At 42.1% G+C, this 22,411-nt stretch overlaps 1 protein-coding gene across 1 annotated transcript in view; it reads left to right on the forward strand.

The window, feature by feature from the left end:
- Positions 1–22,411, forward strand: part of LOC122790617 (protein GPR107-like) — a 584,732-nt gene that overhangs the window by 208,944 nt on the left and 353,377 nt on the right. The window contains exon 3 of the mRNA XM_044058143.1: positions 17,934–17,984. Within this exon, the coding sequence (XP_043914078.1) occupies positions 17,934–17,984 (51 nt within the window). The remainder of the gene's footprint in view (positions 1–17,933; positions 17,985–22,411) is intronic.

A 22,411-nucleotide genomic window follows, 5' to 3' on the forward strand; every position in this document is an offset into this window, starting at 1 on the left:
AGACACGTTTGGATGCACCTTTGTGACTTTGCAGAGCCCTTTAAGTCTTCAGTCATCAGTACTCCTTTTTGATGGTTTGTGTCAGTGTGGGCCCTACTGTTAGACGTTACTGAGGTGTGATAAGGATGTTAAGACCCTTTCTGCATATGGCATTAATTTTTCCACTTCCCAAAGATCCTTTTCCAGGAATCAGAAGAGCAGTGGAAAAAAGAAGTTCAGTAAGCCCTAAGGGCCTTTCCAAGATGCATGTCTAGTTGGTTCCCCTAGGGGCAAAGGGGGGAACCACAATGGAAGACGTCGTCCATATGGCAGAGGTGGCCCACAGAAGCAGGGCTTCAGGGACTCCTTTCCGAGTAAGCCCTTTCACTGTTTGTGAAGGGAGGCCTGATTTGCCTTCCTTTGGAGGCAGTCTGGGGATGCTTATCCTTGCACCTAAATGACTGGCTAATCTTAAGAGAATCCTAGGTGCAACGGACTATTCCCAGAGGTTTTACCATACCCTTTTCCCTTCCCTGTAAAAAAATCACCGATGTTCGACCCAGTCAAAGGGAACCAGCAGTTCTAGAAGTCCAAAACCTGCTAGACAAGAGACTCATCAAAGAAGTCCCACCAGACCAGAGAGGATCTGGAGTTTACTCAAGATTCTTTTCAGTGCCAGAAAAAAACTGGGAGGACTGGAGACCAATTTTGGATCTCGGTGTGTTGAGAAAATCAGTTTGGCAAATAAAATTCTGGATGGTTACTGTGCAATTCATTCTTCAGTTTTTAGGAAAGGACGACTGGATGTGCTTGACAGATCTTCAGGATGCATGTTATAGTATAAAAATGGGCAAGTACTCCAGAAAGTTCCTCTGCTTCCAGTTGGGAACCAGACATGATCAGTTCAATGCACTGTCCTTTGTTCTCACCACAGCCCCAAGGCTGTTCACCGAATGTGTGGCAGTAGTAGCAGCTCACTTGAGACTGCAAGGATTCCGATGTTTCCATATTTGGCCAACTGGCTCATTACCGCTTTGACCCGGCATCCATTGATAGAGACAAGGGATTTTCTTAACGCCTGTGTATACCGAGGGATAACTATAAATCACAAAAAAATCTCATCCGTTTCCAACTTGGTTTAGAGTTTCTAGGTGTAGTGCTGACTACGACGACAACTGCATCATCCCTTCCTCAGTATGACTTTGAAAAATTGTAGCCCAGGTTCAAAAGATAATTCACAGCAAGAAGCTACCCACTCGTCTAATTTTACAGGCCCTAGGTTTTTATGGCAGCGACAATAACTCTGCTTCCAGTATCCAGATATCACATGAGAATTGTACGACGGCTGCTGGCATCTCCATGGTCTATGCTATACCAACCTATGTTGGACTAGCTTTTGATCACCAATCATTGCAGGAAAGATCTAGTTTGAATTCACTCTCAGGCTTTGTGCCCACTGAATGGTGCACTGTGACGGTTATCCTACTCCACAAAGGTGGAGCCACCACGGACCTTGGAACTGTCGCCCCATTAGCCTGACAAGCCTGGTCTGCAAGGCTATGGAACATATCATCATGGAACTTATAAACAATGACATTGGTCATCTCCAAACTCTGCACTCCACCCAGTTCGGGTTTGTAAAAGGAAGATCATGTTCCCTAAACCTGATAAACTTCCTTGAAGCAGTCAGCAAAGCAGTAGACGAGGGTAAGGTGGTTCACACAGCCTATGTAGATCTTGCCAAGTCTTTCGACACCATCCCCCACTTTGGAATTAGAGATAAACTCACTAAACTAGGTATAAATTCCTGTGTCACAAGATGGGTTGCCAACTGGCTCACTGACAGAACCTACACTGTGAAAGTAGCAGACTCCAAATCCGACTTCTGACCAGTGAAAAGTGGAGTACCACAGAGTTCAGTCCTGGGTCCTCTCCTATTTGGTATCTACTTCTCTGAAGTACAGGCTAACACAAAAGGTCTTTGGCTAAGTTTACATATAATTGTAAACTAGGAGCCGTAATCAAAACTCCTAACAATGTGGACTTCCTAAAAAGGGCCTCACTGAGACAGATGCCTGGTGTCAAAGCCATAGCCTCAAGCTCAATGCCAAAAAGTGCATTGTCCTCTACTTTGGTAAAAACTCTGTACCCATGAACTCCCACAAAGGCAGTAGTCTACTTAAAACTGAAAGTATGATAAGAGTCCTTGGGACAAAGATGGACAGTCGTCTCTCCTTTGATAATCACATCACCACAGTAGTTAGGAAATCCTTCTACGTGGCACACCTCATCACAAAAGGTTTCACATCCAGGTAAAAGAGGTCATTGTTCCCCTCTACTCACCACTCATTAGACCCATTATAGAGTAAAATACCTCTTTTGCTATGTACCTCACAAGACATCTACAACAACTGGAAAGACCACAGAAATACCTCACAGAGAGGATTACCACCTCAAACAGATGCCCTATGCAGACCGTCTCAAAAAACGAAAGCTTTACTCGGTCGCATATCGCCTATTCAGAGGCGGTCTCTGCCTAACATACAAAGCTATGTCAAACCCAGAGCTGTTGGAAATGCTCCACTTAAAGAAATCCCACTCCCTCTGAGCTACATGTTCTAGGGAGCTAAATCTTGTCACCACAATAAACGGAACATGCTGGAGGGATAGATTCCTGTCCCAGAGACTTCCCATACTCTGGAACAAACTACATATATATATATATATATATATATATATATATCTCAAACAAAGCTCCTTATTAACACTCTTCAAGAAAAATCTTAATGATTGGATGGGAAATAGGAAGTTCATCCTGGGGATCACTTCTGTGGATCTACTCGACAGGGACTCAAGAAAATAATTTTCATGGGTGGCGAAAGCCAGGGTACCCTTTTGGCTAGGCTTATATAGGCCCCAGGGCCAATAGCCTTGTGCCTACCTGTAAACCTATGAACATAGACCAGTCTGCACATCAGTATTCTGTAGAGGGCAATAATCCCGGCACTGTAGGCATTTCAGGATGACCATGCAGGGTGTAATAGCTGTATGTACAGACATTGGTAGTCTGGTGCATCAATGGACACAACATCACCAGGTCATAGCCTCTTCTTCCATTCCCATATTCTTATGCCTTCTTGGCAATCAACCCACAGTTCTTTTTCATAATGCGCATCCCCCAACTGAGTCAGCTGCTTAGCAGATAAGTTATGTAGATGCATTCTGATGCCTCATTGATAGTGTCTTAACCTGATGATAGCATGAAAAGATGTTTTTTCAATGGTGGAAGCTTTGCTGTAATCCTTCTGCATCCCTGTAAAATGTCAAATACAATATTTTCTGTGACTTGATCCCTCCACTGGGACAGACTGTCAAGAATGCTTTTATCCATCAATAGCTGTTGGGACATCTGCACACTTTTCCACTCTTACCCCTTTCATACAGAAAGCCAAGTTGTGCAGAACCCCCTTCTGACCTGTACAAGTTCTGTTCCCCTTATAGGATCATAGGAAGTTACTAGGCTATTGGTCCTGAGGCCTTTACAAGCCTAGCCAAGAATTTGGGCCATGTTCGGACAAGTAAGCACCTGATGCCCCTGTCCAGTAGGGACACAGATGGAATCCCATGAGTGTATTTTCTGCTCCCCATGCAGTTATCCAGGTTGCATTTAAAAAGGGATAATGAGGTACTCTGCTTGACGTGGAGAGGGAGGGAATGTATCCCACAGAAGGGGGAGTCTCTGGGACACAAGTCTGTCCTGCCAACAAGCCCTGTTTGATGTTACAGATCAGGTTGAAGTTGCATGTGCAAGTTACTCGAGTGGAGCTTGACTTGCTGATGTGCAGCAGTCCCCCGCATTTATTTGCTTTGTATGCCAGACAGAGGTCACCTCTGAGGAGTCTGTATGAGACTAAGGAGAGGGACAGGGCATGTAGCCTATTTGTTTAGGGTAGATGTTTGAGGCCCTGGATTCTGCTGGGGAGGAACCTCTTTGGTCTCTCCAGCTGCTGCATGTGCTTTGTTTGGTACATGCTGAAAGGGGCTTTGTACTCAATAATAGGTCTTATAAGGGAGTAATACAGGTATGTTATGACCTCCTTGTCACTGGATGAGATAACCTTAATAATGAGGTGGGTCATGTAGAAGGCTTTCCATGCAAAGGAGGCAATATGGTAGTCAAAAGTTAGTTTGCTATCAACCTTGGTGCCAAAGTCCCTCACAGCTGATTGCATACTTAGGACCTTGTTATTAATGTGATAATTTGTGGGGAAGTCTCTCTCCCCAAAGGGGATGATGATGCATTTTTTTGGCATTCATTTTGAGGTCATGTTTCTGGCATGAGTCATTTGTTTGGGTGAGACCCATTTGGAGGATGCCCACATCACTAGAGGAATTGATAACGTCCAGCTTGCAGTCATCTGCAAACTTGGTCAGCCATAGCGCAGTGGTTTTGGCCTGCACCTCAGAAAAGTGTTTCCCAAACAGAGGCCCCAGGACAAATCCCTGGAGTACACTGCTTGTTACAAGTCTACTGTTTGAGGGGGCTTCCCCTATTTTACTAGGTCAGTTCTATCAGTAAGCCAGTTTGCTACCCAGCTGGTAACATACGGATCAATGCCTTGTTGAGAGAGTTTATTTATTATACCCAAGAGGAGAATAGTATCGAATGCTTTGGCCAGGTCAAGGTAGGCGGTGTACACCGTCTTGTCCTCATCCATGGCTTTGGTGACTGTCTCAAAGAATTTGACCAAATTTAACAGGAATGACCTCCCCTTGATGAAACCAAACTGTGTGTGATCTAGTGTTTGGAGGTTGCCAATGTCATTGTTAGTGAGGTCCATGATACTCCGTTCGATGGCCTAGCAGATCAGGATAGTTAGGCTGGTGGGTCTATAATTTCCTGGGATGGTGGACGCTTCACCTTTGTGCAAAGCGATGACAGTGGCTGTCCTCCACTCGGCTGAGATTAAGCGGATACTCAGGCTTTAGATGAATAAGGTGCCTAATGGTGCTGCAAGTTCTTGCCTGAGTTCATGTAGGATGTAGCTTGGGATGTTGCCTTTGAGAGGGCATTAAAGACCTATTCCATGGTGATGAGGGGAGGGGGACAGGTGCTGGTGATGTCCTGATTTACTGATGGGGGGCAGAGGGGTAAAGTTTTCCCTGTACCTGTCTGCTAGCAGGTTGGCTATATCTACGGTGTTTGTGTATGTAGTGTCCTTGACCACCAGTTCTGAGCAGATGTGCATGTTTCCTTTGAGATTGCAGATATATATGAAGGCCTTATGTTTATCTTTAGTAGATGTGGCCAGTTTGGACTCTGAGTTTGCTTTAGAGGATTTCACTAATGCTCTTATTTGCTTGTTCAAACTAAGGAGAGATTTCTTCCAATTAGGCACCTGCTCCTTCTTGGTCTGGACAGCAATTTATTTCTTTTTATTATAGAGTTTTTTGCAGATGTCCACCAGACAGGTGGATTTTGTCCTGTCTGGTATTTCGGAGTCCATGCAGCTATATGAATGCTCATATAGAACTTTGGTGCAGTTTTGGACATATGTTCCAGTCCCTATGGAGGGAAGGTAGCTGTGAAACTGTTTATACCTTCCCTCAGGAGGTTGTAATCAGCTTTGGAGACGTTTGTTTTCTTTGACCCTAGCTGGGGGGGTGGGCAGGTGAGATGGTGACTTCGAAAGTGACTGCTTTGTGGTCGGATCGTACAGGGAGGATGACAGTTAAAATGGTGTAGTGGTACATTGCTCTGACTATGGTGTACAGGGCCCTGGGTTTGAGACTTGGCAGGGCTGATTATTTTACCTCACTAGACACCTGCAACAACTGGAGAGGCCGCAAAAGTACCTCACAAAGAGGATCCGAGGCCTTAAACACTTGTCCTGTATGGACAGACTCAAAAAATCTCCAGCTGTTCTCTGTCTCATATCGCTTACTTCGAGGCGATCTCTGCTTGACTTACAAAGCCATGTCTGACCCAGCTGTGTTAGAAATGCTACATGTAAAGAAATCCCAATCCCTATGCACCACATGGTCCAGAGACTTCACCCTCATTACCACAATCAACAGAACGTGCTGGAGGGACAGGTTCATAACCCAGAGACTGCCAATGCTATGGAGTAGACTTCCCTTACTTGTCAAACAGAGCACCTCACTGGCCCTCTTCAAGAGAAATCTTGATGAGTGGATGGGAAATTGAAAATTCACCCCGGGAATCACTCCAGTGGCTTTACTCGACAGAAGCACTGGGAACTAAGGTCGGGTGGCACAATGCCAGGGTAATCCTATGGGCTAGGCTTGTAATGGCTCCAGGGCCATTAGCCTAGTACACCTCTATGAACCTATGACACTGTAGAGATACTAGTAGTTACTCATGTTGGTTAATACCAAGTCCAAGATTTTATCACCTCTTGTGGGGATGTCAACCAGCTAGTCCAGAGCATTTGCATTGATGAAATCAAAGAATCTTTGGGCATTTGTGTCTTGGCATGAGTAGTTCTTACTGTCTGTGTTAGATAGTTAGTCGCCCAGGATCATGGTAAAAAGTTGAACCTTGATGGATTCGAAGAGGTCTAGAAAGGTGGAGTTGGGCATCTTGAGTCAAATTTGAGGGCCTGTAGCTAGCTATGATTTGAATAGGGGTCTTGTCAATGGTTAACTGCACCTGGAGTGTCTCCTGTGCATAATACTGTTTTACCAGCCTGGAGCTGTGAATGTCTTTAATATATATTGCAACCTCACCTCCTTTGGCTTTGCTGTCCATGGTCTGAGGTCTGAATGTCTGATAGGATGAGTAACTTCTTATGGCTGGGGTGCTCTCCACAGCTTTAAACCAGGTTTCTGTGACTGCACAAATGTCAGCATCTTCCAGGGTTAAGAATGCTTACAATGAGTGCAGTTTCGTGTTTAGACTCCTAGCATTTAGCAGCATGACCTTTAATTTGTGTTTTGATGAAATTTTCATGTTAGTTTTGACCTCATGGCATTGACTAAAAAAGCCACTACGGGGGCGGCAAGAGCCTTTGCCAGAAGCCTGAAGCCCAAGGGAGATGTATACAGGCTATCTCTGGCAAAGCATTGTGGTCTGTTGATCATGTCTTCCCAGGCTGTCTGGTACTGGATCCCCTTGGAATGACACCAGAAACTAAATTTAGTCAGTCATTTTCTGTTTGTTTTGAGGCATCATTCTGTATGACTGTAAAATGATGCCTAAGGCTAGGAACTTGCCTGCCTGGGACACACATTCAGCAAGCTCGATCATGTCTCTCTTCATATAGTCCAGGGAGGTAAGTCTCAAGTCATTCACTCCAACATGGACTATGGCAGAGTCATAAGAGTACCTGTTGTTGAGAGACTTGAGTGCATGGATGATATGGTGGATTCTGGCACCTGACATACAACTAACCGTGATTTTCTCATTATCTAGCCTAGTGAGGGGCTCATCTGTGTGTCTCACAGTGGACTCTCCTGTGACTAATATGTTGGGTTTATGTTTAGGCCTTAGTGGCTGTGCAACACAGTTGTGTGGACTGTGTGGTGTGGTTAAACACAGGTGTGTGGACTGCGTGGTGTGATGGGCAGTGGAGTTCGTGTGTGTTTTTTGCCTCGGAAGAATTATTTTTTTTTTTTATGTTTTGGTTGAGTACCTCCACATATGCGGGTGTGTTGCGCAGGTGTGGGAGTGGTTGAGGTGTGGTGTTTGTGATGACCACCTCTTTAGTGTCAGATATACTGGTTTGTGAGGGAGAGAGCATAGATTCTTGGTTCTTAATGTAACTGCATCTCTCACAGATTGAGTTTCTAGACTGTAGTAGTTGAGGGTTGTCTGTGTACATGAGGCAGTTGCTACGCTGTCTCTGGATGCCCATATGGCTGGATGGCAGGAGAAACCGTAGGAAATTGTCCATTCATATTAGAATCTGAGGGAGCAAGGACTGAGACGGCTAAGGGGGTAAAGGGTGGAAGGTGTAAGAGGAGTACTACTAAGTGATCACACAAGTGCTACTAAGGGAAAATCTGTAGCTGGAATACCCTGCAGTGGGTTAAAAACAGTGCAGCTGCAGTGCGTGATGTACAAACAAGCCCAAACCAGCTCAAACATGGGTTTTAAATACCACAAAAAATTAGATTCTAGTCGCAGAAGTCTAGCCAGTCCTGCTAGCCCCTGCTTTCTTTACCAGCCATCTTGTGCCAGACGAGGTCCAGGCAGACCTGCTACTCTTACTAGCAGAGAAGATAGGCACCTATCAACACAAGATGGCTGCCAAAAACACAGAAGGCAAAAACAAATGGCTGTGGATGCAGGAAACCTGTATCCAGACTATGCTACTCAATCTGAGGGTTAAGAACACCATAAAACTCACAAAAAAGCACAGATTAACCACTTTAAGACAAAAATCAGAACTCGCGGTATGAAAAAATACAGTTTACAGTAATGAAATGCAGTAAAATGCAGTTAAACAGTAATGAATTGCAGCAAATAGCAAGGAATTACAGTAACAAATGCAGTTAGTAAATTGTTTATAACTGTGCAAATGTGATAAATTAGCTCACAATCAAGCAGTAAAAAAACAGCTCAAACAAAGCAGCAATTCAGTAGAATGCTGGCATCAATTTAATCAGGCTACCAAAAAGTTGTAGCAAACGTGGCAAACTAAATGCAGTTGAACACCTAAACATAAGCAATATGAAGTAGGAAGAGGCACAATATTTTTTGGTCTCCCCTGAAGAAGTCTCTGCTTCTGGATTTCCTGTCTCCCATCTGGCATGCCTCCCCTGGCCAAGTCTATTCCTTCAGTTAACTTCATAATTTCTTCCGTATGCCTGATTAGTGATGCATTAAACTCTCTAAGGGTGTTCGAAATTCTCACATAATCACAAAAGTTTTCCAGTTGGAAAGTCTGTGAAGGGACGTGGAAATAAAGTTCTCCCTCTGGTTAATTCAGCAGGTATTAGATCTCTTCCTGGTTCTGATTACCTCATTTTTTAGTCTTGTTCTCCTTGTTTGATGCAGGCCATAGCATCTTTTTCATCAAAATTCATCTGGCAACAGTATCTAGTTTTTACCTAGGCTTTAACTTTTATTCCCTAGCATCCCGAGCATCACAAACGGTTTATAAGGCCTCTGTGAAAGGAATCTTTTGCTTTTGACACACTTCCTCCATGGGACTAAGTTCATCTTAGACATACTGCTTAATTGAGCCAGCTAGTTCAGCTGATCTTAAGTATCTCTCATCGCCATTAGTTTGCCAGATGAGTTTTGGATTTACAGGCTGTTTTGTGTAGTCTTGCTTATCTGGATTTCCACTAAGACAGGGTCTCTTTACATACCAGTCCTTCCTTTATACATAAAAATAGCATCCCAAACAAATATTAACCAGTCAGTCAATCTTCCAGTATTCTTTTCAGAGTATTCTAATAGAGATGAATATACCCTGCGTAGCCTACACAATTCATAGATGACTTGGGTTCTGCGTGTAGAGATGCAGACAGTATAGGAAGTGTGAACTATTGGTATCCTTTGCATTTGGGGAAACTGGGCCATAAATTATCCAAAATCACTTTTCTCAGATGACAGGTGGATCGTATCTCCTTGATGTTTTTCTCATACAGATCTCTTATGCATAAACCCCTTTCAAAGGGTCCTCTCTTTTTTGACCCAATAATTAAGGCTGATCAAGAGAAAGTGGAAAAGGTGGGCAAGAACCATACAGTATTTGGTGTGAAATTTAAAACTATTGGATAACCGTTCTGTAGAACACAGTGTAACCCAAGTCAGTTTTGGTTTCATTGTGGTCAACAATATAAAACAAATACTGTGAGGGGCCTCCATGTCTCCAGCAACTTCCAAAGGTGAAACATTTAAATTCCACTTGAGCAGCACCATTTTCAAACTTTTCTGTCTTTTTTTATTCACATTTACCATTGTCTTTTGTAGGGCAGCCTTGGTCTGGTATATTTAGGTACCTTTTCTCATCTTTCCTTCCTTTTTATCCTTCACTATGTATCTCTCTTTTCATTCATAACTTGCTTTCTTAACCCCTGCTGTTTTGCATTCTTTTCCCATATTGTCTTTCACATTTTGTCTGGAATGTAATACTACAGCTTTTCCCACTGTTTTAATCTCTAATCTTTTCATATGGTTTGTCACTGTTTCTGTGTATCCTGTAGTCAGTACTGATCTATATCTTGTGACACATCACAGCATTATTCCAGACCACACAGTGGCATGAATTACATTTATTTGTATTTGTTTTCTAATGCCTTTAATAAATTATCAGTGAAGACGGATCTACTTCTATTTAACGAAGTCTCACTTAGTCGAGCAACAAGAAGACGTTGCCGAAAATTTACTTTAACGAACACCCGGATCACTGTAATGTAACCCCAGTAAACTAACCACATGACCACCACCACTTTAAAAAGAAACCTGAAGCAAATCAAACCCACCCAAGTGGGGGGCTTTGCCCAAACCCCCTAGGTGGGTGGCTGCCCCCTCCACACCCCCCCAACTAAATATAGTAACTCTGAGATTGCACTGTATTGGAGAAAAAGGCAAAGTTTGCCATGGTGACCAAGTGGTTAGTTTTCCGGAGTTAAATTACGGTGATCTGGGTGTACATTAAACTAAATTTTCGGCAATGTCGTCTCATTGTTTTGTAGTTAGATTTAAGTGGGAATTCGGGAAATAGAAGTAGACCTGTAAGGCACATTACCAGAAAAGAAAACCAACCATATTAACATTTTTTCATTTACATACATTGTACATTGCACATCTTTTCTTTTTGTAATTATCAGTCCAACATGACATAAATTGCTGAATTCCTGCCTTCCCTTAAACCTCACTTCTCTTCCTCCTCAACATTGTTCCTCATGTATTTTCCCACAGATGCCATTTATTTCTGTTATTTGCTCCTTCCCTTTTCTAAAGATCCCTCTTCCCTCTTCCTGTTCTTTTATCTCCTTTATAGCACTCAGTACTTCAAATACAGCTGATTTAGACTTTGATGTCTATTTTCTAGTAGTTTTTTTTGGCAGCCAACAGAATTAATCTTAAGGCCTTACTATGTCTAGCAATTTAGATATTGTGTCCCAGCACAAAAAAAAAAAGTAATTTCCTTAGTTCCAGCCATTTACTCTAATGTCACTATTTCTGACAGAGTATGCTGTAGGGAATTTTTTAAATCTGCCTAATTTATTTACATTATTTAACAATAAATGTCTGTCTGGAATTCACATTTTCAATGAAGTCCTCAAAACAGTGATTTCTAGACATTCATTTAAATAAAAACATAAAATGTAGTAAAAGACAGCGTAATAGGACAGTATGTTCAAGGAAAATGCAAATTATATAAATATGTAGGATTTACATAAGCTGGCACTTGGGGAACAACTCACATAGAAGATTAAAAGAAATAAGTAAAATAGCAACAGAATAATACAATAACCACAGCATCTCTTGAGATGGTATTATAAGGTGATATAATGAGACAGTTTTTAATACAAGGAGTACAGTAGTGTATGTGTTGCTAGTCTTAGCCTTGGTCTCTGTCACCTTAAATATTCCTTCTGTACTGGTTAGGACTAAATCAAGAGTGGTTCCCCCTTTTCTTATTGAGGATGTAACTTTGAGTCCAGGTGCTGCCAAGATTCTATGCTTATCTTTTTCTTCCTACACTTGGCACTACAGACTTCCCTGCTTGAAGGTCAAGATCCCCCATGAGATGGCACCTCTTTACCTATTCACTAATCTTGCTTTTAAGCCTTTTGTTATCCTTATTTCCATCATCTGATTTATATTTCTTCAGTAGATTCCTTTTAGGCATGTCCTGCTTACCTCAAGGGCAACATGTCAGTCTTTCTGTGCTTTTTTGTACTTGTCTGTTAGACTATCCCAGATGTCATTCCACCACCACAACTTTTGCTTCCTCTTTCACTTCTGCACATTCGAAATCCACATACCTCCCAGTCCATATATGATATTGTATGTGTTTACGATACGTCTGCCATAGCGGTACCTGTTAGATCTAGTATAGCATGCAACTCATTTTGTTTTGTTTATTTACTTGCTTACCTAGGCTTCTGCCACTTTATAACCTTAAGCAAGTCATCACATCTTACATTAGTGAAGTGATTACACCGAAAAGGATTTGTGCAATGAAAAATTATTGAAGCTGAAAGCGTAGGAAGCAAAACGAACCAGAATTTCTAAACTATGCCCGGATATGAGAAACTGTTGAATGCATATTAAAAGCTTTTACCTTGGAAATGTTTTAGTCTCATACCTGTTCTCTTTGCTTTATTATTTTCAGAGTATTCTCACATTGCTATCATATTTTGCTTGTCATACGCTGTTAATTTATTCCTAAAAACAGAAATATAAAATTGTCACGTATATGGTTTTATAAGTTGTCATCTATTTCTGTGGAATAAAATGATGTTCATCGTGCATACAGCTGCAGTCGTAACAGATGGGTTTTCCTGCCGTCAGGTGGGTCCTCGGTCGGCCGAATTCCAAAGTCTAGGTCCGGCGTCGGATATCGTCACTTCTTCCCTGACGTCAGTGCGACAGGGGTATAAAGGAACCAGCCAACGCCATTTTCTTCAGTCTTTCTTGCCGCGCGGTGCCCGAAGCAGAAGCAGTTCGCAAGTGCCGGTCGGCCAGCTCCTGAGATTACGAATATTTTGCAACCGAAGACTTCTTGAAAGCTAAGTACCCCGTTGGGGAAACTTTTCTTGCCTCAGACCGATGTCAGACAAAGTTAATAATTGCATTTCATGTGGGAAGCAAGTACCGCATAAGGATTTCCATTCCCTCTGCATTCCTTGCTTAGGCCTAGACCACGACGTCTCGGCCTGTCGTTTTTGTGCTACATTCAACAGACGCACTATTAAGCGTCGGGCGGAGTTCGCCCAACACTATTTTGGCAAAAAGTTTAATTACATTATGTCGTCGGATACTCTGGCTCCAGTTTTGAGTAAAAGACGCAAAGATAAGGACTGACATACGAGGTCCGCGACTTCTACCGACACCACACTAAAGCCGACTACAGGTGCTCCGGTTCTCAGCGAGGCGCCTACGCAGCCCCTGACTACCAATGACACTTCATTAGCGGTGTCTTCTGTGCCCGAGGTCGCAGGCTCTTCGGCCCACATCCCGACTACAGATACAGAAGCCACTCTTGGCGGGGAAACTCAGAGTTTAGACAGGCCTGCCACCTCTCAAGGTGTCTTTAGGCCTTCTTCTTCTTTTTCCATTAAGGCTTTCACTAAATCTAAAGCAGCCATGCATACTAAAAGACAAGCTCCACAGGACCCCTCTCAAGGCCCCATGCCTAAAAAGCAGATGCTCAAAATGGCTGAGGATTTGATTACTCTTATCAGGGGTTCTCAACCCCCCTCGGACAAAAGGCCCAGAGTGGAGGAAGAATACCTTTCCTCTGACCAGGCCTCCATTACTTCAGAACATTCTGAGGATCAGGAACATTAATACTCCCCTTTTGAAGATTCTGATGCAGAGGAGTCCATTCCCTCTGTCTCCCCCCCCCCCTGAGGATTACTGTTTTGGGGAAACCTTGCATACCTTGAGGGAACACTTCCACTGGGAAGGCCAAGAGTATTCAGACTCCAAGAAAAGGCTCAGGGATTTCCTCTTGCTCCCTCAGCACAGGCCTCTGGCTATACCTCCTGTCTTAGACATATTAGATGATGTGTATTCAGAGGCCAGCCTTAACCCAGATTCTTTACCTCCAGCTCTGGTCAAGCCTGACAGGTATTACCGGGTTCCTGATTCACACCAATTACTATACAAAAGCCATGCGGCTGACCCAGAAACTATTTCACAGGGTCCCAAGGGAATTAAGGCCTCCACTGCCAAAAATCCATTACCTTCAGAGAGAGATTCCAGAACTTTAGAAATGTAGGGGAAAAAGGTATACACCTTGGCCACCTTAACCATGAGGGCATTAAACTGTCAGTTCCATATGTTAAAGTATCAACAGTTTTTGTTATCGCAGTTGAAAAGCAAAATGTCACAACCTGAACAACCAGACTTGAAGGAGTTGCAGGATTTGTTGCATAGTGCAGAGCAAGTGGGTAAACATACCTTGCAATGTGGTTTTGATGCTTTAGAGGCCTCATGTAGAGCTGCTGTTACAGGATCAGTCATACGTAGACATGCTTGGCTCAAAGAGCAAACCTTACCAGATCATGTCAAAGCAAAATTACTAGATGCACCTCTTCAAAAAGATGTATTGTTTGGTGTTAAAGCTGAGGAGGTATTAAAGAAAATGGAGGAAAAGGCAAAATCAATGCAAACAGTGAAAGATTTCCTACAGGTACAACCTCCACATTTCAGTAGAAATTGGCCTTCAAAAAATTGGTCCTTTCCAGCCACGGACAGACCTCAAAGAGGTAGATAGAGGCGTCCGAGGGGTAGAGGGCAATCTCAAGGATCATTTAGAGGCGGACAATGGCAAGCACCTACACCAAGAGGTGGTGAGGATAGTTCACAGCCATTCAGAAAATAAACCCAATTACTTTCCCCTTTGCATGCCAAGCAAGGCTCAAATGGCAGCACCTTTAGGCGGAAAACTGGCATTATTTTCGAAAAATTGGCATATTGTCACAAAAGACAAATGAATCCTGGACATTATAGACAGAGGCTACAGATTCCACTTTCACACCCTTCCAAAAATGAGAGGCATGCTAAACTTGCCACACAATCAAAGGGCAGAGGCACAAAAACAAATTTCAGATCTCATGGACATGAAAGCAATTCAAGAGGTACCTGCACAAGAACAGGTTCAAGGTTTTTATTCCAGACTATTCCTGGTACCAAGGAAGGGCAAATATTGGAGACCTATTTTGGACCTATCCATCCTAAACACATATTTACTCGTACCAAAATTCAAGATGCTCACATTACAGCAGCTTCTTCCCATGCTGGGCAAGGAGTCTTGGCTGGTAACATTGGACCTCAAGGAGGCATACCTGCATGTCCCAATCAGACAAGATTGCAGAAGATACTTCAGATTTCTTGCAGATTCAACCCATTATCAATTCTCTGCATTTCCCTTTGACTTGTCTACTGCGCCCAGAGTGTTCACGAAATGCCTGGCATCAGTAATTGCCTTCGGCAGACTTCAAGGGATACAAATATACCCATATTTGGACGACTGCCTGATCCAAGCAGACAGCAAACACATACTTCTGAAACACCTGGCGTTTGTAATAATGTTGTTGAACTCTCTGGGATACACAGTCAACAAAAAGAAATCAAGACTAATACCCTCTCAAACAATAATTTTCCTGGGTGCCAGCTTGAATACAAACACCCAGATGGCCTACCTCACGCCAGAGAAACAAGGGCAACTAACTCAATACTTCAGAAAACTGGCAACCTTCGCCAGGCTGACTGCAAGGAAAATCCTGCAGGCTCTGGGATTCATGGCATCTTGCATCCTGCTAATCCCATGTGCAAAGCTGCATATGAGGAAACTTCAGTGGTACCTAAAAAACTTATGGTCTCAACACAGCCACAGTTTGGAAACAATTATACCACTGATTCCATGTCTTCAAAAGGAATTTCTGTGGTGGGCTCAAGCATGCCAAAGAAACATAGGTCTCCCATTCTGCAAGCCTCAAGCAAATCAAGTCTTCACAACAGACACCTCGGACTACGCCTGCGGGGCGCACATGACAGATCGGTGCATTCAGGGCAAATGGTCACAAAAAGAAAAGCACCTACACATCAATCAAAAGGAAATGCTAGCAGTAATAAATGCTATTATGGCTTTCAAAGACCTACTGCATCCAGGCCAGCTATTGATAAGGACAGACAACACCACAGTGATGTGGTACATAAACAAACAGGGAGGAACCCATTCATATCCCCTATGCAGGCTAGCCATGTCTCTTTGGAACATGGCTCTGGAATTACAAATCCAGCTTCAAGCACAGTTCCTGCCAGGCAAGGCTGGCAGACAACCTGAGCAGAAATATGACAGATCCACACGAATGGAAGTTGCATCCTCAAGTTTTTACAAAGATAATTCAAGCATGGGGAAGGCCAGACATAGATCTCTTTGCCTCCCACAGAAATTACCAATTGACAAAATTCTGCTCAAGGACCTTTCATCCACAGGCCTGGAAGTGGACCCACTCTCGTTCAGTTGGACAACAATGACAGTTTATGCCTTTCCACCTCTTTCTTTGCTGCCCAAAGTTCTATTAAAAGCCAGAGCAGATAGACCAAAGATGATTCTCATTGCTCCAGACTGGCCAAGACAACACTGGTACCCACTCCTGATGAGCCTAATGCATTCCCCACCATGGATCCTGCCTCTAATCCCTCTTCTACTGACTCAGCACAACTTCAAAACTCTTAACAGTCAGCTGAAATCACTCAATCTAGCCGCATGGAGGATTCCTTAAATTCACAACAGACCCTCCTCTCCAAGGAGGTGCAGGATGTCATTTTGGAGGCCAGCAGGCCTTCTACTAGAAAAGCCTACTCCGCAAAATGGAAACGGTTTTGTGCCTGGAATCAGAAAAAGGGTCAGAATCCTGGAATACTGAATTTGCCTCAAATTTTACAGTACCTAGCTGAGATGCTAAGCAGTGGACTTTCATTCTCCTCCTCCAAAATCCATGCCTCAGCCATTTCTGCAGAATACAACACTGACCCTGCCTCCTTTTGAGCCAGCTGCTTCAACAGAACTGCAATATTTGTCATGGAAAACAGCCTTCCTTCTGGCTATCACCTCAGCACGCAGGGTTTCGGAACTACAAGCCCTCATGGCTGTGCAGCCTTTCATCATTTTCCATCAGGACAGAGTTTCCTTATGAACCAATCCTTCCTTTATGCCAAAGGTAGTATCCAGGGTAGCCTTGAATCAGGCTATCCACTTACCTACCTTTTACCCTAATCCACAAAACAAAGGGGAGAGACTACTACATTCCTTGGACATTCACAGACAGCTCTGTTATTGTTTGGACAGAACAAAGCCTTTCAGAAAATCAGAGCAACTCTTTGTGTCCTATGCTACAGGTGCTCAAGAGAAGCCTATGTCCAAACAGACAATCTCAAAACCTACTGCATATGCTTTTGTTACACTTTTCATGGTAAAACTGTATTTACAGGCATCAGATCTCACTCCACAAGGGCCACAACTACCTCTGCAGCTTTCCTTAGAGGGGTTCCTACCAAAGATATTTTGGAAGCAGCCACTTGGAGTTCTGTACATACTTTCTCCAAGCACCATCACCTACCATTATACTCCAAATCTAGAGCAGGCTTTGCCACTGCAGTCTTGCAGGGCATCCTGGCTCCTCCAAGTTTCACTTAGTGCCTACCACCCTATTTTTTTAGCTTTGGGATTCTACCCATCTGTTATGACTGCAGCTGTATGCACGATGAACATAGTACAGTTGTGTACCTACCATAAATGTAGATGTTCGAGTGCTAATACAGCTGCAGTCCAGGTTTCCCTCCCTCCTTCCCCCCTTGGGACAGGCCTAATGGCTAACACCTCCTCATACAACCTCATTGGGGTATTCTTTTATGGTGTATTTGCTTGCAACTACTGTTTTTTGATTATATTGCATTGTATTATTACATAAATTTATGTTTTGCCTTCCTTCTGGGGGCACCTGACATCTGGGGCAAGAAAAACTGAAGAAAATGGCGTCGGTTGGTTCCTTTTTACCCCTGTCGCACTGACGTCAGGGAAGAAGCGACGACATCTGACGCCGGACCTAGACTTTGGAATGTGGCCAACCGAGGACCGGCCTGACGGCAGGAAAACCCATCTGTTACGACTGCAGCTGTATTAGCACTCGAACATCTACATTTATGGTAGGTACAAAACTGTACTTTTCCTTGGTCACATTGTATGTTATTCCTCTAATTTTCAGATTCTGATTTTTTTCTCACTTTTTTGTAGTTGGGTTTCAGTGTGAAAAAAAGTGATACTTATGGATTCTTTCGATATCTGGTAAGAATAAACACATTTCTGTGTCATTTAATAGCATGTAACTGATCTTAAATAAATTAATTATGTGAGCTTCAACATTTACTGATTTGTAAAATTGTAACCAATTTATTACAATGCATGTACATAAACCCACTTTTCCCGTTTTCTCTTCAATGCCCTCCTATCTTGTCCTTCATTCCATCTTTCCCTGTACTACATTCTATCTTTCTTCTTTCCCTCCTATCTTGCCATTCCATCCTTTCTTTCTAGTACACTTTTCTTTTTTCTCACTTTACCTCCACTGCATTCCTGTCTTGTGTAACCCATACTAAAATGGTACTTTCCTAATGCATGTACAATATTCTTGTAACTTGACTTAACAGCTGTAACCTACTCCACCTGTTTCTGCATGTAAATTTCTTTTCTAATCTTTTATATAAACTCAATTGAAATGCTTAACTAGGAAATGTGGATAACACAAATTTATTGCATATATTGTAACAACTTGCTAAGTATGTTAATCGCTTGCTAAGTATGTACATGTTTTTATATCCTGTATTATCAGACTGATTTCGTATTGCCTTAATATTGTTTTGCTATCTTACCTTGTTTTAAATATTGTAAAATGCATGTAGGAGCTTTTCTGCTGGACTGTTGCTAAAATTGGGCTTTTGGCACAGTTCAACTACCCCAGTCAGTAAGTGCTGGAAAGAAAAAGTTTAATTGTAGTGCCATTAAAATCTTTGCACTGCCACTTAGATGATTTATTTGTGCATGTAATGGGATAGTGCTTACCACAGATATTTCTTAATCCTTGGCTGCTGTGTCTCATGTGCCCAACCCTGTGCAGTTTAAGTGCATTTTTTTCTTCCATTAGCTCCTCTTACAAGCAAGAATATTTCTTAATTCTGTGCACTTGTTCTTTGTTGGGTTTTTTTTCATGCTTGTTTGACACACCTTTTTATTTTATTTTTCTGTAAAGTGTGCAATCTATTTTGCAAGTTTTATGTTTACAAGTTTATTTTGATATGTACACATTGCTGTATTTTCTGTGTATAAGCATTTTCACTTTTGACTTACAGCTGATGCTGTCCTTCTCTTTTCAAGCTACTAATTAATTACATTTTTTTTCTTTTCCACTGGTTTCATAATCATGAGCTGTCCAAAACCAGCTATTAGTTTTCATATTAGGTTGCCGTGTCGGTCTAACATTTTTATTTCCTGCAGTTTGCTTGGACAGCTGCTTTGTGTACATCACTGACGTCACTCCATTTGTGCAGCTTTATCCCTTGCAGTGTTTTTCATTAGTTTTCATTTATTTTATTTTTCATTTGACTTGGCTATTATTTTTGTATGATGTGAAGTCTTTAGCATTTTATTTGCAGATTATTTTTCTGTCTGTTTTTGAAGCTTCCCCAATGTTTCTCGATTGGGCACCTTAAAAACCTTTGAGTTTACATGTTTGCCATTACTCTTTCCATTTTATGTTGGATAGCCCTCTACTGGTGTAGGAATCGGTGCTGCAGTGTGAACGGTACTGCATAAACTAGTTTGTGTGTCGATATCTTCGTCAGGTTGGTTAAAAGTAGCTTCAGCAGCAAGTCCTGTGGCATAATCTGCTATTTTATTCTTTATCTGTAGCTTTGGTCTGCCATAATTTGTAAATGGTTTTGTGAAGGCCTGTGCATTAATCTTTATGTAGGCACCTTGGCCATGTTTAAAGTGTGATAATTGACTTTAGGATTGTGGTCACCTTTTAACTGCTGTTCACCATAACTAGATGAGTTGCAATTCTTTCTCCATTTCTTCATTTAATGAGACCAGTCCACATAACTGGCACTCTAATCTGCATCGGTTTTTGAACCCAGATTGTTAACATTGCAGGTATACAGTATGTCTCTTTATTACGTTTGCAATTTGTTTAAATAACTTCTGATGTTCTTTAACATTGTAAGATTTGTAGGATTTTTTTTAAATTTGTGCAGTTATTAAAACTAAGTCTTCCGGTTGTTCACCATTGCTTGATCAGTGTTCTAACTTGGTCTTTGCTGGGAGGATGCTGTTGGCTAGTGCTGCATCATATTATCTGAAGTACTGGCCACTTAGCTGTTTCTAGCTGATTTGTTTGTTTAGATTATTTTATACTAATTTTCCTACAGGCATTCTCAATGTTACTTTAAAATTTAATTTTGTGACATCTTGATTTATGTACTGCATGGTCTGTCATTGTTTTTATGCCTTTCCTTGTCCCATTATTTTAGAATGTTTCTAGCACTTTGTTGCAGAGCATGCTTTTGGAATCCCTTCTTGCTAGCTGCTATATTGTTGATTTTTCTTCATTCTGGTTTGTCCCAGACTTGTTACCTTTAAATGTGATTCTTGTTGCTTGTTAGATTAGGATTTGAATTCCTGTTTATTGTGCTGTTGTACCACTGTGGAAACATTTTCTTAAGTGTCACTACTTAAAGTAAATTGCCCATAAAAGCAGAATTGCAGTAATAGTAAACATTTGAGTAAACCAGCCATGTGCATGCAGTGTTATTGGCAGTAGAGAGTAAATATGAATATAACATTGTTCTGTTTGTGAGCAAGAGATTATCCTGGGAATTCAGAAAACCTTGTGTAGGCTTTGCTTAAAGCGTACATGGAGTTAACCTTTTAACGTGATGAGCAGCAGTGGTAATAGCGTACTCAAACTACTAATTGTGCTTACACCAATACAAGCAATGTTTTGTGACCAGCAACAGTGCTGCTACTATGAAACCTTGCAGAGCAACCCGACCACAGAAACGAGAAGCATTGAAGTTTGTCTGTGAGCAAACCTGCTTGGCAAGATTGCACTGGCAGCCACAGTGACTACCAGGGGGTGACAGTACTGAATAACAGTTGTAATAACACTGTAATTAAAAGTGTACTGGGTGCAGTGTAAACAATAATTATTTGCAGAATGAAATAATTGGGGGAGGGGTAAATGGTAAGGGCAAATGCAAGGAAACGTAGTCTAGGCAGAGAAAGCATGCTGATAAAAATGGGTACTGACATGAATGATAGGAGTGAATAAAGAGGAAGAGGGCATGGTAAATATGGCAATGTCCCCAAGATAGAATATGGTAATGTATGTACACTTCCAAGACAAGTTGGTACCATAACATTAAGTGCATATGTGGATAACCCAGTATACTGCTGTTACACCTCCTGTGCGAGTATATTGTATCATCATACATGATAGTATATATGTGATGGTCACCCAAGGTTACTTGTCAGTGGAGGTGAATGGTTGTGATATGTGCATCACTGACATGCTCACTTTAGAGGACATTTTAGCAAGGATGGTGTATCCAATAAGGGATATGCTCATACTCTGAAGACTTAGAAAATGACTTGTCATGATAGCTGCCAACCAGTTAGGGATATACAGCAACAGACTCCTGGACAAATGTAGAAAGAAATGGGCACAATCATGGACCCTTGTAAAATACTACGACCATTAGTCTGTGCTATCGACAAAATATGAAAGTGTAACTTATACTTTTTCTGCAGGGACAGATGTGTATAACTGTAATGATGGTCAGCATTCTATAACTGGAGTTCACCACCTCTCCTCCCCAAAAATGACTGCTTTTTGGAGGTGTTAAGAGGGAAAGTGTTAAACTTGGAGATGAAATGAGGGGCAGTCCTGACCAGTTGAGAGGTTTGCATGACATGTAAGCCACAATCCCCACCTGCAAGAATCAAACCTGATCCATCAATGTAGTAATTGAGCTGTGTATTTACTGGGTGCAGCACTAAAAGAAGTATCATATAAGTATCTAGTATGACACCTCGAAGGGAAGTATGCACTGTCAAATCCTAATATGTTTGCATCCCAAAGAATAATTCTGTATGGCTGAACAGGTATGTGGGAGCTCACTGTGCCAAATGTGATACACTTGACTAAAACATCCCTGCCTGACATTGGTATTGGCCATACAGTTAACACATACAAGCCACACACTATTACGAGTCGGTTCCCCACATACAATTGGGTATTGCATGCATCTGCCACATAACATGGCAATGGATATTGTCTGAAGAATCTGCAAATTAATGTGTGACTTAAGAAGTGGTCCATTATAATGAATTGCACAGCAGTATGTGGGACTGATGGCAGTGAATCAATTATGCCCATGTCCACAGAAATTACAGCAGTGTCAAGTCAAGTGTCAGTGATCAGGGAAGCTATCACTGTTATATTGTATTTATACAAGTACTCCATGTATCGTTTGGTATGTGTACATGTCAAAACTCTACACACATGCCACACAATCACTGTCTCACTGACATTCTAGAGAAATTATTGTACTTGCTTGAAATCCTGACGTCCATCCATATGTGTTCATACAGTCTGTCAGGCTTTTTTAATTTCTCCAAGTCTTTTGGGTTTCTAATATCATGACTGGAGTGGACCC

The sequence above is a fragment of the Protopterus annectens genome, chromosome 16.part0 (assembly GCF_019279795.1).
Source record: "Protopterus annectens isolate FY-2018-M chromosome 16.part0, PAN1.0, whole genome shotgun sequence".
Taxonomy (NCBI): domain Eukaryota; kingdom Metazoa; phylum Chordata; order Ceratodontiformes; family Protopteridae; genus Protopterus; species Protopterus annectens.